Source organism: Rhinichthys klamathensis, unplaced genomic scaffold (genome assembly GCF_029890125.1).
Source record: "Rhinichthys klamathensis goyatoka isolate OS25496 unplaced genomic scaffold, OSU_Roscu_1.1 h1tg000781l_1, whole genome shotgun sequence".
Taxonomy (NCBI): Eukaryota; Metazoa; Chordata; class Actinopteri; order Cypriniformes; family Leuciscidae; genus Rhinichthys; species Rhinichthys klamathensis.
In genome coordinates, this window is record NW_026607178.1 from 1,379,674 (window position 1) to 1,395,279 (window position 15,606).

General features: G+C 38.8%; 1 protein-coding gene across 1 annotated transcript in view; it reads right to left on the bottom strand.

Annotated features, from left to right (window-relative positions):
• Positions 1–266: 266 nt before the first annotated feature.
• Positions 267–15,606, bottom strand: part of traf4a (tnf receptor-associated factor 4a) — a 41,682-nt gene continuing 26,342 nt past the window's right edge. The window contains exons 3-7 of the mRNA XM_056243130.1: positions 10,411–10,515; positions 7,801–7,962; positions 5,512–5,673; positions 3,997–4,152; positions 267–2,631 (exon numbers count right to left, since the gene is read on the bottom strand). Of these exons, the coding sequence (XP_056099105.1) occupies positions 1,999–2,631; positions 3,997–4,152; positions 5,512–5,673; positions 7,801–7,962; positions 10,411–10,515 (1,218 nt within the window). The 3' untranslated portion in view covers positions 267–1,998. The remainder of the gene's footprint in view (positions 2,632–3,996; positions 4,153–5,511; positions 5,674–7,800; positions 7,963–10,410; positions 10,516–15,606) is intronic.

Genomic DNA, 15,606 nt, shown 5'->3' on the forward strand with positions numbered 1-15,606 from the left:
TGGATTTGGACTGACAGTCTGAACAAGGCTTATCGAAGTTAGTTGAGACTAAATTGAAGAATATGCAGTTCTTTTTTGGTCAACTGTGGGCTGTTTCTTCTACAAAAGCTTTGTGTCGCTGGTCTTGTGTGCGGCTCCTGAGGGATTGGTAAACATTTGCCACTGCGGGCCATGTAAACTTTGAGATGCCGACTGTCAGGTGAGACAAACCGAGAGCTCAGAGGGGTTTCCCAGCAACATTTAAGAGACGAAACCTGATCAGAGCAGACCTTGTAGACATTGTTTTATTTCAAGTGATATTTGACAAGCAATCATCAAATCAACATATAAAAACATCTGCACCATTTCTTGTCAAGCTTATGTCATGGCGCTTTAAAATAAATACTTCTTCAAGAGGAAATAATACAGACATAATATGCAAAATCCAAACCAGACAAAACAAAATGACTGAGAAAATGCCACAGAGGTGAAACATAAAAAGGGTCCATAAAACGTCAACGTACAGCCCCCGAAACTCATCGTCAAAAAGAGTTGTAGAAAACATCTGAAGTACTTTGTAAAATACAGAATCTTAGCAAAAATGTCTTTCGTTTTTGTTTTTTTTTCTCCCAGGTTTTCTCAAAATCATTGCAAAATATTAGCTGGTATCATAGCGAGATTAAATGTGAAGAAGAATGTGCTTTTTGCATGTTTTTTTTTTTTATTAGTATTCACATATAATATATAATAAGTATCGACAAAGTCCTCCACTGGTCTGTATGGAGCAATGGCAGCCATATTGCACAAGGCTCATCTTCCTCAGGCACATGGAAGAACTCTCCTCTCGTTCACATGCTGCTTTAACAGGCACGGGTAACCATGGCTGCCAGCGCCACTCGAATATGACGCCCTCGCACTCGACGCGCTTTTGGGCGGCCGTTGCGAGTGCCCGCACCTTTCTATTCATCATCTGCCAGCGTCCGACAGAGTGAGACAAAGAACAGAAAGAGTCAACTGAGCATGCGAGTCCAGAGTTCACATTCGAAATCCCCCTCTGTTTATGACACAAACGCAACAGGTTGCTCACATTTATTTTTTTCACATATTAAAAAAATTTGGTTCCTTATGCTCGTCTGTCAAGCCCTCACACGCTGGTTAAGAATACAGGTATACAGTACAAAAAACTGGTCCACGTCATAGATCATGTGACCTGTGAATGCAACCCTCACAAACACCCACAGACTGAATGTAAACAATCTCTCGCATGGCTTTCGATCCGAACCGAAGTGCATGAGCTTGAAAAATGTGTCGTTTTTCCACTGTACAATAACGAAAAAGCTTGCCACCATGCTTTAGCACCTCTGTATTTGTCCCAAATGTTATATAGTATTGAAAAAACATAACGTATCATCAAATACTACTATGCACCGTTGTGTCGAAGAAGTCTCGAACCGCTAGAGCGAGTTAAGCTACATTTAGTTCACAGCTGTTGTTAGTTTACTTGAAACGAGTTAAACAGGAAATCAACGCTTTTTTGAGTTTCTCATCAATGACCGGTGCTGGGCAAAAGCGTGTACACAACAGGGTAAAAAGAGGGTTAGTGTGTGTGTGTGTGTGTGTGTGTGTGTGTACGCCGAATGCCTGCCACCGTGTCGCAGAGCTCCGTTGCCTTGCCTCCGAAGAACATTCTCAAAGTGCAAAGGTTACGAATAGCCTTTCACAGTCCGCTTCAATCGTTCACTTGACATTTGCGAGAGAAATGACATAAAAATAACATTTAAATTAAAATAAATGTTCTAGGCACTACTGAATGTCCAAAGGCGTTGCTGTAAATTGAGGAAGAGAGTGTTAGAAAGCAAATCCAAAACGTTTTAAAGTGATGATTTTGCGAAACACTTCTACACGTGGATACCTCAAAACCAGCCAAATAACCAGATAGACGAGCTCTGAGTCTTTCGGTAGAGTTTCTGAGAGGAAGAAGGGTCCATAAAGATGTACGTCAAGACAAAACGTCCTGGCTCAGGCCATGATTTTTTGTGGGATCTCTATGGAAGCTTTGAGGAAGATGGAGTTGTCGCGGATGTAGTTCCTCTTCTTGATCTCCTCGTGCGAGATGAACTTGGGGTAGCCGAAACCCAGCGTGCTCTCGTCCAGCGAGTTCCGGCTGCTGCACGGTTTCTGGAAGTTCTTCCAGTTGGGATCAGGGTTGAAGGTCTCCGTGATATGCTGAGGTTTGGACAGCGACGGGTCGCTCTGGTCCAAAATGGAGAAGGTCACCTTGTAGGAGAAGGGCCATTCCAGCAGGTTGTCGTACTCGCCGGGAAGCACGCGGATGTAGATGGACAGGTGCGAGCCCTCTCCGCTGCCGTTGCCGTTCAGGAACGCGGACACCTGCAGCTTGTAGCCGTAGCGGTGCGTGTAGAAGGGCGGACTGAAGAACTCGTGGTTGTTGCGGAGTTTGGCCTCCTGCAGCTTGCGCGAGTAGTCGGTCAGTTTCCAGATGAGAACGCCGTCGTGACTCACCGACAGCTCCTCCATTTCACGTCTCAGCTCCATGATTTCCTGCCGCTGCCGCCCCACCAGATTACACATCATGGTTAGGTGGGATTTTGTGCTCTCCTCCAGGTGTCGTCCGATTGCCATCTTTGGGCACTATAAACCAGAGCGCAGAACATTTGCATAAGTATAATATGAATTTGAGTGCTGACTAAAATGTGCTCATCTTGTTTTGATCTGCACAATGCTATTAACATAACTATAGACCTTGATTATCACTGTAGACATCATATTTAATTTGACACGAATCAATGCATCAATGAATCAATGTATCAGTCTATTAATTCAAAAATATAAATGTAAATAAATAATGTTTTCAAGCTAACAAATAAACTGACATATTTAAAAATAATTAATGATTAAAAAAACTGTAGTTAAATAACGATAGATAAATAGATAATTAATGCAACATTTAAAAATAAAAAACATTTACAAATGACCTTTTCTGATTCATTAAATAAACAGTTTAAAATATCTACTTATTTGTCAATTTGAAATGAGATTAATTATTTTACATCGAACTAAAATTTGAAACATGAACTATATAAACAGTTGTAATATGTCTATTTATTTGCCCATTTCAAAAAGTAAGTATTTTACTGCTCCATTTACCTACAATTTTAAAACTATCAATGAACAAAAAATTAATAAATCACTTTTTAAACTGATAAATAAACAGACATATTTAAAATTAATTACTCAAAACATTATTCATTAATTATAATTAATTAATTAATTAATGCAACATTTAAGAATATAAAGTATTTACAAATGGCTTTTTTTTATTATTATTGGTCATTAATAAATTATTTTACTGTTACTTTTAAACTAATTCAAGTACTTAAACTTGAATTATATAAACAAATTGCAATACGCCTCTGTATTTGTCAATTTGAAAAGTGATTATTTAATTATTTTACTGTTACATTTACTTATATTTTTCAACGGATCAATAAAAAATAAACTTGTAAATAAATTATTTATTATTTTACTGTTACGTTTAACACAATGCTTTAAGAATAATTAATGAAATAAGTTTTACATTTATTTTTTCATTTGAAAAGTGCTTTATTCATATTTTTTAAGTTTTTTTATTTTTTCAATTAATAAATTGATCATTTCTTTTAGTTTTTTGTAGTTTTTTAACTAGCACTGCTAGTCCTCCATACTCTCGGGTCTATATACTGCAAGTAAAAACAGGAGACCAGAAACATGTTACAGTAAAGTTGTTGACAGTGATGCCTGCAAAGTGCAAAAAACGTATTTCCCCGAACTCCCTTGATCTCAAAAACTAGCAAATATGATATCTCACAGCAGACAGCCCATCCTTAAAAACAGTCTTCTACGATAAGCATCAAAGGAATTTTTTACTGACTCAGAAACATAGTTTTACAGGTGTGGAGGAAGGAAAACTGCATTGGGCAGCATATGAATGCGGTGAAGTTACAGCGGAGGACTCACTCTGTGTTTGCAGCCGGCCTCCTTGAAGGGGCAAAGGATCAGCGCGCTGCCACAGCTCTCCTTCACGTGGTTCGCCAGATCCTCACGTGCAATGTTCGGGGTGCCGCATTGATTAGGACACTGCACAGGAAAGCGAGGGCAGTGGTACTGGTGGTTCTGCGGGATGAAAGGCAACAGTCAGCATTGACGTGAATCAGTAGGTTGTGCTGTGATATCTTGAGCAATAACAGCTTGAGCTCTGAGATGCGAGAACTAAAATATGCATGGATTCATGAAATCATCATGAGATCATCTAAAGAGTCGTTGCACTCGTGCTCTTGTAGCGTGACACTAGAAACGCCAAAGTCATGGGTTCAGTTCACATACTGATAAATGTTCAGGCTTTGGATTGAAGTGTAGGCCAAATGTTAGTCATAAAGTAAGAAATGATGCAACAAAAGAAAAACGAAATATGAATCCTCCTCTGTATAAGGAAATTAAAAGACCAGTTTTTCGGTTCCAAAACCTACGGGTGCCTACAGAGACAGTATTTTAAGGCATCATAGGCGTTCACAACACGAAGTGCTGTGCAAAAAGGTAGGCGACTTAATTACGCCGCCTCCTATTATCCCTCGTTTGAACCAAATTCTGAGGCAGCATTAAATGTATCCATTTAAATGCACTGTGGCAAAGTCTTTTTAAGACAAGTCATTTCACTTGGCGGCCATCTTTGAAACGCCTCTCGGGCACAGGTCGAGTGCAGCTCCTATCTCTTTGAATGGGGAAACATCAAATTTGCCAATATATGCTATCAATGGAGGGAAATAAAGCTCTCAGATTTCATTAAATACGTAGATCTCCATTTGTGCTCTGAAGATGAACAAAAGACTTAGGGGTTTGGAACGACATGAGGGTGAGAATTAATTTCATTTTTGGGTGAACTAACCCTATATATAGGCTATCATCGTGTTCGCTTAGCAACATGCTAACATCAAAATGTATTTAAATCACCTGCAAATCTAGTCTTTCCTGCGGAGCGCTATTTGTTTCATTTGCTGCTTAAAAACACTCCCATTTTGGTCACTTATGAAGTTCCATGACAGATGTAGCGAGGCAGCGCACCACGTTTTGGAACAGAGCTAGTGTGTGTGTTAGCTGGGCTGCTGAATCTCACTGTGTTTTTCAGAATGTATATCTCTATGTGTGTGAACGCAGGTGTTATGAAAAGAAGCAAGGCCAGTCCAAGCTGTGGTTGGCACCAAACCTAGAATCTAGAATGAAAGCCAGCATTTATGTAGTCACAGGCCCACTGCCATCCCACCCTGTGGAGCCTCAAAACCCTTTTAATTCACCACTGAGCGGCTACTGTTCCATTAACACCAGGCGTTGGACGTGCGCACAGAAAAGTCAATAAGCAAACACTATTTGTATCCATTTTTCTGTCGTACATGTAAGACCACAGCTGAAGGCCGTCCCAGTCCAAGTCAAAGCACTGAATGATTTGGGTGTAGAGGTTCGCTGTGCCGTGTCACTCACCTGGATGGTGTCGTAGACAAACTCTTTTCCGCAGTACTTGCAGGGCTGTGTGCGTTTGGGGCATTCTGTCATGGTGTGCTGGGATAATAGTCTCCTCATCATTCTTGCGCCACACTTGTTCTCGCAGTACACGCTCTCCTGCGGACAGATGCCCTGGTGGTTCTGAAAGGAGATGGAGATGTGAGAGGAAGAAAAGAAACTAGATTTGCATTTTCTGAAGATATTGCCAGAGCTTGCAAAGAAAACCACTGCTGAAGATTTAGGTTCGTTTCGGTTTTGCATAAATGAAATGATCTGCTTTGTCGCTGTCGTGGCACTCTTTTTTGTCGGCTGAAACATAAACACCCATCCCGACACAGTCTTCACAGTGTAGAGGGGGCATATAGATGGTACATCAATGATTCCATGAAGAACCCCATTTATTGAATATTTCCATTGCACAAAAGGTTGTTTATAGTGGAATTCTTAAAAATGGTTTCAATTTTTTTAAAACATTGACGCCATAGAAGAACCAATTTTGGTTTCCCCAAAAAACTTTATGGGAATAGATCTTTAAAGTGTGAAGAACATTTGAATAATCTGAAGAACCCTTTTCCACTATAAAGAAACTTTTGTGCAATGGAAATGTTCTATGGATGTTAAAGGTTCTTCATGGAACAATACATGCCAATAAAAGAACCTTTATTTTTTTAAGAGTGATAAGAAAAAATGGTTCTTTTAAGAACTGTTCCATGAAAGGTTCTTTGTGGAACCCAATTTGTTCTTTAATGACACATCTGTTAAGAGTATATAATTAATGTCAAAAAGTAAGAACTCTAGGAATCATACACTTATTGATTTTTCTAAATGCGTACAGAGAAAAACTGAGCATTATACATTAAACGCCTCACTAACAGACCTTCCAAGTCATTCCAAACACAAACTCATGCAGAAACATGCAACAACGTACTAGGAGAGGAATGACAGATGCTTGAAATGACATTTTTTTTAAATCCTTTGACTAGATGGATTCATAGTCTGAAGCAAAAAACATCAGAGTCTGTGTCCGTCATACATTATGCGATTCTCTGTGAAATTTGTCAACTATGACTGCACAAAATCTGCAGACTGGCTTTGAATTTACTCTTTAGGCAACTAGTTTCGACTCTCTCAAACCTCAAATCGGGGCAATAGTCATGTGGTGTATTCTAGCCCTACCTAGAATGTTTGTTTAATATCATATCTGCCTTGCAAGCAATTTCATAGCGCAAAGAGACAGACAAATTTCGCCACAAATTTCGCCACAATTTCGCTATAAAGTGGCAAATCCCAAATAAAATAGTTCTTTAATCATAAACTGTAACAATTTAGTGCAATTTTGCAGCCTACCCACGACACACAAAAGAAAGATTCCCATAAAATGCAAATAAAAATGCTTAAATGCCACTTTTATACATTGTGAGGTTTGTATTACATGTATAAAAATAGGAGTGGCACTATATTAGCGAACAACCCTGGTCCTTGTGCTACTACGATAGCAAGCTGCCAATTTGCTAATTACGAATTCTTTCTTCACACATTGCAGAATTACACCATGGTGAGAAGCACACAGGCCTCTTCCTTCATGTAGCAATCCATATTATAGAGCAAAAACTCACAGTAATCAAATAAGAAAGCTAATACCCTAATGCATCCAAAAGGCTAATATTCCAAACAATAGAGTGCTGCAGGAATGAAGTTAGCATCACCCTGGTTCTCTCAACATTTTTTTTCCATTGACATTTGGATCGTTGAAGAAAATAAGCTCTGTGACTAACAAAATGTTATGATTTTTACACATTTTGTTCATCAAGATAATCTTCGCAAATGAAATTTACTGTAAATGCAACTGGCAAAATAACTAGTAAATAACTCTTTCAATCTTCCAAAAACTCGTTCAATCTAAACTTAAAATCTATAAGTTGAAAAGTTTGAGTAAGAATAGAGCGGAAGTATAAACACAGCAAGGTTAGTTGTGACAACCTCTGTAGTCCCATTCAGCCACTTGTTAGCATGTGTCTTTTTCAAGACATGTAAAAGCTTGAATTCAGTGTAAGCTATTACTAATGTATTTTGTCATGGTATAAAATGTGAAAATATCTTGAGCTTGTGTTAACCACAGACCTTATTTCAGGCATTTAACCCAAAGCACATTTTCAGAACGATGGAACCGGAAGTGCTAAAAGGATGAAACCGGAAGTGCTTAGGACTCTACAACATGCCTGCAGCACTCTATAACAATGTGTCTCTGATGTGGTTGGACCTCGGTACCTCATAGGCCTCTCCTGTGAACTCGCTCCCGCAGAACTCGCACTTGACCTTGCGTTTGGGGCAGTCGTGCTGCAGGTGTTCGGGCAGGTCTCTGCGCGTCAGCTTGACGGAGCAGCGGTTGGGGCAGGGGATCACGTTGAAGGCGCAGGTCGAGAAGTGGCTCTGGAAAAAAAACAGACAAGTATGCTTTGTAGTGTACATTTATGGTGACATCATTTTTAATTTAGGGTGAAATATCACTTTAACACAACAACACATTTTAAACAAATCAGCACTAGCAGATACTAATAGACACAATACAAGCAGATGCTATGTTACAGGGTTTATGCAGGAATCATAGAGATGAATTTACTACCTTTTACTACCTTTTTTACTACCTCCAGAATATTTTTTACTACCAACACGACATCAAGCAGCAGCCCTTTTTTGGGGGGTGTGGGAGGGGTATGCAAAGCACCACTTACTACTTACTATAAGGTATAAGTGTGACACTGTCACACACATCATACATATTAGGTACACTAATGTTTAATTGTGATCATTACAAAAAAAAAAAAACATAATTGACAATGACAATATTAGTGTCGAGTTGAGTTTCAGTTGTCCTTATCTTAACCCTAGCCCTCGAGTTATCCTAACCATAACGTTAGCCCTTAGCCCTAATAAGGTGAAGAAAAACCTTGGCACTTCTTAAAAACGAATGACACTTAACAACAATAAACATTAAAAAAAAAATTATAATAAAGTGTGTCACATCACACACACTTACCCACAAACACACATTCTCACACACGCAGACTTAAGCAGTGAAATTACTATCCCAAAACAGCAATTTATTTCATCACATCTCTAAATGTGCTTCAAATATTGCACTGGTTTGCTGCTGAGATGGTGCGACGACAGCTAACCTTAAGTTGGCATGATTTGCCGTGATCTGTGTAGTGCTGCTAGCATCAAAATAGGGAGCTGCTCCCCCCTCACCCTCACCCGTTAAATATTTTCAATTAGGGATGCACCGATACCACTTTTTGCAGAACGAAAACGAGACCGATACCAACACTTTCATTTGTGGTACTCGCCGATATCGATACCGTAACCGATCCCTGAATTTTCACTGCATTTGTAATTTTTAAATGTATTAGTAGATAAACCAAAAGAATATAAATCATATTAGTTGGCTTAATTTGTTCATCAAATATATATTTCCTTTAGATATTTTCATGCTTAATTAATCCTTCTAAAAAGCATGCTTCTGTTTCTGTCACTGTTCATTCTATTACTCTATCATATTTTATCTTGCATTTAATAGCACAGCACATATTTAGAGCTGCTCCAGCAGGGCTCAGCGCTGAGATTGGGTCAGTGGTACAAATGTTTAGACACCAGTGAAATACCAGTTATTTAATCCAATTTTGATACTACAACAAAAACTACCAGCCCAATAAAAGTAAGCAGTCAGTAACAAAATAAGAAAAAATAATCGAATTACAAATAGGACAAATAAATACAATAGAACAAAGAAAAGCTACAAATGAAATAAACAGTGTTTTTAGAGTTTTTCGGGTAGATTGGTACATACATTTGAATACAGTAATCAAATGTCCAAAAATTGCAATTCATTATTGTATAAATTAAATATAGATGGATATTTTTGTAAAGTTGAAAAGGGTAGACCATTTAGTCAAGAGCAGTGAGTAATTTATTTGTCCTTTGTTTGATTAACATTAAAACACAGTAGCAGGTATATTAAAGTGCTGCCCCTTTAAGACCGAACGCACATTTGAACATGGCTACGTTCACATGAGATATAACCAACTTTGTTTACTAGGATACTCGCCAAGACGGGCGTTTTTACATAATTTTGTGACGTGAAAGACAATTTTCAGTATTCGAGCGCTGAGGCGATGGTTTGCGGAGCGCGCGCTTTGGATGTTTGCGTTCATGGAACTTCTTGACCTGCACACGTCCAGTAATAATGTAGGGAACCATTTGTTATACATAAATCAGGTAACAGGTCATGTTTTACTTTACTTACATATACGATTTAGTTTTCATTCAAATAACACGTGCTGAGTGAACGATCAGGAGCATTCAACAGAAGTGCGCGCGCGCGCTCTCTCTCGTCAGTTAACGTAAATAATAAGCTAGATGACTCGTTTTAATCTTCTTTGCCATTGACATCCGACTGAACTACAAACTTTCCACTGATGTCTGTTTGAAGGGATGTGCTCGAGCTCGACCAGCTCGCGCGTCTGTGCCGCTGCGCGCTCAATCCACTGCTCGCGCACCACAGCTAATGTTACTATATTGCGTTTAATATTCCACTAATAAGACACATTTACGTCATAGACAGCCTTATTTTTTTGGAAAAAAAATGGAAACTCATATTGAGGTGGTGATGAAAAATTTACTACCAAGTCAAATTGCATTTATTACCTTTTACTACCTTTCAAGGGCCTTAATTTTGGTAGATTATTTTTACTACCTTTTACTACCTTTTACTACCGCGCGGAAACCCTGTGTTAGGAGACTAGTATTTTCACAAAGCATCAGAAACAAAAAACGACTGAACAAAGAGAATGCATCATAAAAAGAGAAAAGCATCATTACCTGTAGCTGTTTCATCTGGCCGGTCCAGCGGCAGCCCTCTTCACTGTGAATACAGCGGATGGCCAGCGCCAGTATCTGCTGCTCCAGCTCAGGGTCAGGATAGATCTATAACACACCATTACACCAAGGACACATTAATCAACGCTGTCTCCTCTCTTAGAACACACTCATACATTAACCACTCAAGGACAGGACAGAGGTCTGGATTTAAATGTTCACTTATTAACTATGGCACAGTATACGCCTGTGGCGTCTCCCATGCTAAAAGGGATTGTCTGTTGATATAATTTCAGTTATAGTCACGTCATTCATTAGGATAGGTGTGAGTAATTGAGTACTCGGAAATGACAGACATGATTGACCATAAAACACAATAAATGTGTAACTTGACTGAGTATTTCATAAAACTTCACACCAATCAAAATCTTGTTAATCACATTATTTGCAGTGGTATCTAGCGATTCTGACAGATAATTTGAGTTTCAGGGTTATGTTGTGTTTAGTTTTTGTTTTGATTGTTCCCTGTCACTGTTTGCCTGAGTTCTTGTTACTAGTTTATTTCCATGGTTTCTGATCGAGTTACACACACCCGTTTCTTGTTCCGTTAATTATCCCTGTGTGTATTCAAACCCTCTGTTCTTTCTGTTCATTGTACAGTTTTTGTCTTTGTTAATGTGTGGAAAGCCTACGTTTTTCTCCTGAGTGTTCGTCTAGTTAAAGGTGGGGTAAGCTATATTTGAAAAATACTGTTTGAAAGTTGGTCGGACCGACACAACCAAACACAACAACAAACGTGTAGCCAATCAGCATTAGGGGGAGTATGAAGGTGGACGAGGAAAGAGAGATGCAGATTTTGGGAAATTCTGCATGAAAACTAAAATGCAAATAAATATATAATAATTAAAAACATACAATAATAATAAAATAAGTAATCTAAATAAATTTGATTGAGGTACATACGTTTTCATCTGTCATTTTAACTTAGATTTTCATTTCTATTTTGCGGCAATTTTCCTGGTGAAGTAGTTACATTAATATCACTTAGTAACTTATTTGAGTTAGTACAATTAACTACATGTAGGCCTACCTACTATAGAGTTTTGGTTAGTCTTTGGTTTTTGGTTTAGTTACTTGTAATTATGCATAATTTACTTTTATTACTATAGTAAATACATGTAGTAATGTGTTACTACGTCGCCTTAAAATAAAGTGTTACCTTTTCCTGGAAGTCGCAATATTGTTCACTTGGGATGAAAACTGATCAATTTAACTGAAGTTAAATTAAATTCACAGCCAGCTTTTGTAATTCTGACACAATTTGAATCCATACTGACACTGTGGTGAAAATTCACTAATAATGAATTGTTCCTGTTGTTTTAGCGCTTTATTTAGTAATTAAATTATTCAAATTAGGTAACAAAATGTAACAAATATACTCACAAAATCTGTGCTGAATGAAGAGCAAGATTGCATACCACATACCTGAATTGGTAGCCTGGTAATACCAGACTCTGCTACTTCACTTTGCTTCGTACACAGAGTCTGGGATAGCATAATAGAGAAGTGTTTTCTCTCTCGCTAGGGGGCGCGTACTGAAGTTTAAAATCATTGGTTACCCGTAAGCCAATCAGATAAGTTTGTTTATGACGTATGTTATGCTCCGACACAGCCGCATCGAACCACAGACATCATGCATCGAACTCAAATCTATGATCGAACTTCCACTGTAAACACTTGATGATGCGAGCGAAATACCTGAGTGAACATGGCTGTAAACGACTTTTTTGATCTGTGAGTGATGTAATAGAATGACTGCTGCGCTTGACAGGGCACAAACGAGCAGAGAGAGAGAGAGAGAGAGAGAGAGAGAGAGAGAGAGAGAGAGAGAGAGCCCCGGCCGCGCGCGCGCACTCCCACGTCTACAAACAACACGAGCGCTGTCTTGCTCTCTCTCCCTCGCGCATATTCATAAAAATCATTCGACAAGATAGTAAGAGGTCGGAAGACCGCGGTTTCACGTGGAGCATTTGGAGATTTTTAGAGATTATAGACTCTAGGAACAACATCTCAATGAACAACATCTCAACTATAAAGGCCTGTCTCATATAAGTTAGACGCCTATCTCAAGTACAAGCCGGTGCAGTTCGACGATTTGGGCAAATAAAAGCCCGGGCTATTATTTGAAGTTTTACGGTATTTAAGACCTGGAAAAGAAAAGAGACACTGACCTGTCAAAAGGCTCCCCAGTTTCTCGCTGACGATCGGTAATAGTTGATAAATTAAACTTTTCCCAAAGGGAGTAGGGCCACAACATCACCTCCATTCAAAATGTTTAATACACACTCTTCGTGTTCGGGCTTCAGTTTGCTAATGCCGGGAATATTCTCCACAACAGAGCGAATTGCATCCGCGTCTCCATATCAGCGGTCGTTTTCGATTTCCCTGACCTAATCTTAAACACGGCGCTTACCGACTACGTCACGGCTTTCAGCCCGCCCTCTGTTCGTTGATTGGCCAGGCTGTTTTCAGGCCGGTGGAAAACAGAAAGATAGGCTGCTATCTCAGACTGACTACAGGAGCGAAATGAAATTAGCGGAAGTAGGAACTGTCTGACGTAGTCAGGCTACTGAATTGGCTCAACAACGTCTAAATTGAAGATAAACGTCTAGTTATAAAGCTCTTTCCATATAAGTTTATTATAATTTGATGAATTACTGCTGCCATAATAATTTTCAAGTGAAATTTCAGATATAATCATCTATAACGAGCCTAATTTCTAAAGAAAGATGACCATCTTGATTTCTAAATTTAAGTTAAAGAAATTCTTCAATATCTTTTTTTTTTATATATATATATATATATATATATATATATATGTTTAAATTGCACTTTTGTAGTCATTCATAGTCAGTTGTACATTGATGCTTTTATATTGTTATTTTACATAAACAACAATGATGCACCATGAAAAAAATAGCAAAGCGTACCGTAAAACGGATTTTGAAAGACAGGGAAAAGAATAATGTTTTGTCAAAAACACAAATGCAATGCCGCACGATCAAATTCAATTTCACGGAGACGGATGGCCTCAACTAGAGCCCCGTGAAACGAGTGTGTACACGTGCGTCTGTGTGTGTACGTCACATTCAGCGGCTATTGCATCTTGCCTTCAGCCATAAAGTCGATGAAGGATGAGACGGTACTCCATCCAATCAGCCCAAATCCGCTGCAGGCAGGATTTACATACACACACACACACACACACACACACACACACAGATCTGCTGTGTTAAGACAGCACGTGAGGCAGCACTGAAGACGTGGCCGTTCGCCACCCATGTCATCCCATACGGAGCCGCCCCCCCAACCCTCCCAACCACACACACACACACACACAAATTAATTTTCATTGACAGCTTTTCTGGCATACTAAGATAAACAACTGTGCCATGCTGTCATACACACAACAACTGATAATTGTTGGAGGATTTGTAGATTAAAAATAAATAAATAAATACAATACAATCCAATACATATAAGGCGGCAAATCTTCAGTATAAAAAATGCGGAATTGTGCTGCCGCTAATTTTCATAAGTTGGATAACTTCAGGGCGCTTTGTCACTGTAAACCATTATCAATATCGAGGTTCCAAATTTAACGCATCTTTTCTGAATAAAAGTATTCAATTCTTTCAAAATTACATCGCAGCACTGACCCCAAACTTTTCAATGGTACTTATTCACTTGATAGCTTTGACAGAGTAATACCAAATGAGACATGAGACGTGTGGTGAACCCAACCTCAAACAGGCAAAGACAGGCACTGAACAACAGCCCTGCGGAGGTGGATGGGTAATCTGTGGGCGACTGGACGGCTGTCGGGTCTTTAGAAATTACTGCTTGTGCTATAATTGTGTGTGTTTAGGCCTCATGAGCATCAGACACCCCTCTTGCAGCAGTCCAGGCTTTCCAGGATGAGTAGAGTTATCCCCCTGACTTCATGCAAATCACAGTTTCAATGGATTAGTGCGCTAAAGCTCTTTCCAACACAGAACAGGTTTAACTTCGTGCATGTGCCCTTCCAGAAGCGTGTCAAACACACTGCATGAGAAGATGACTCAGATGTTAGGAGTAATAGGGCTGAAAGTTGGAGATGAATTATTTATGCCACAAAAAAAAAACCCACAGAGACTGATTTAACGCAGTTTTTGACATCAGCAACAAAGTATTTGGGAAACGATTGTATGTACGATTGTGTATTTTATCACTGGCAGCCAATCACTGATTTAGAGTAGCTTTAAATTCGCTGTTGTTAAATTCAAGCTACAATATGTTGATCATCTGCAGAGAACTCTTCTCAGCTCAACGGGATAAATTAACTAAAGGCTAAAATGAAAAATTAGCCAAAACTTTGATTAAAGATTTGGTGAAGTTCCTTCTTTAATGTGGCATGGTGTAAATGAGCTAAACCACAGAAGAAAATTGCCTAACTGAAATATTTTGCGAGAGGAAATGCTTACAGCGGAGGCTACTGTATTAATATGTAACGCCTTCATGAAGAGATACATTTAAAAATGATTTAAGGGTTAACACAGCATCCGTTTTTTGCCCTTCCTCTCATCCTTTGGCTAGTGTTACAGTTTATGATCATGCTGTCTTTTTTATTTTTAAATCTTTACTTTTTTCCATTCTAGTTCTAGAGAGAAAACATATTTTATGGACTTTATGTTTTTTTGTTTGTTTTTGAATTGATGCACATTTTATGTCCAATTAAACATGCTAAATGACTAAATCATTGTGAAAACAAAAAGAAGTTGAGACTTCTTATTTGTCCAAACAACCTAGGACTGTTTATATGTATATTTTTATTATTTAGAAATATATTTATATATATATTGCAATTCCATGCAGAAAAACTGCAGCATTAAAGCAGCATAAAATATATTCTGTCATATTCCAAGCAAATCTATGTGTCATCTCCATTTCTTTCTTCATTCCTTCCTTTCCACATTCCCAGGGAAACGAGTGGCCTGTGGTAGTTCATTAGTGTGATTACTCGGGTGGTTTGAGAAGCGTGGACGAAGGGTTAGCGCCTGGGGCAGTCACTGACTCACAAACATAGCCTGCTATTGTTGACACATTAGCATTTCGTACACTCTTGCAGAGCCACTCACGGAAAGTTGTACAGAAAGAGGC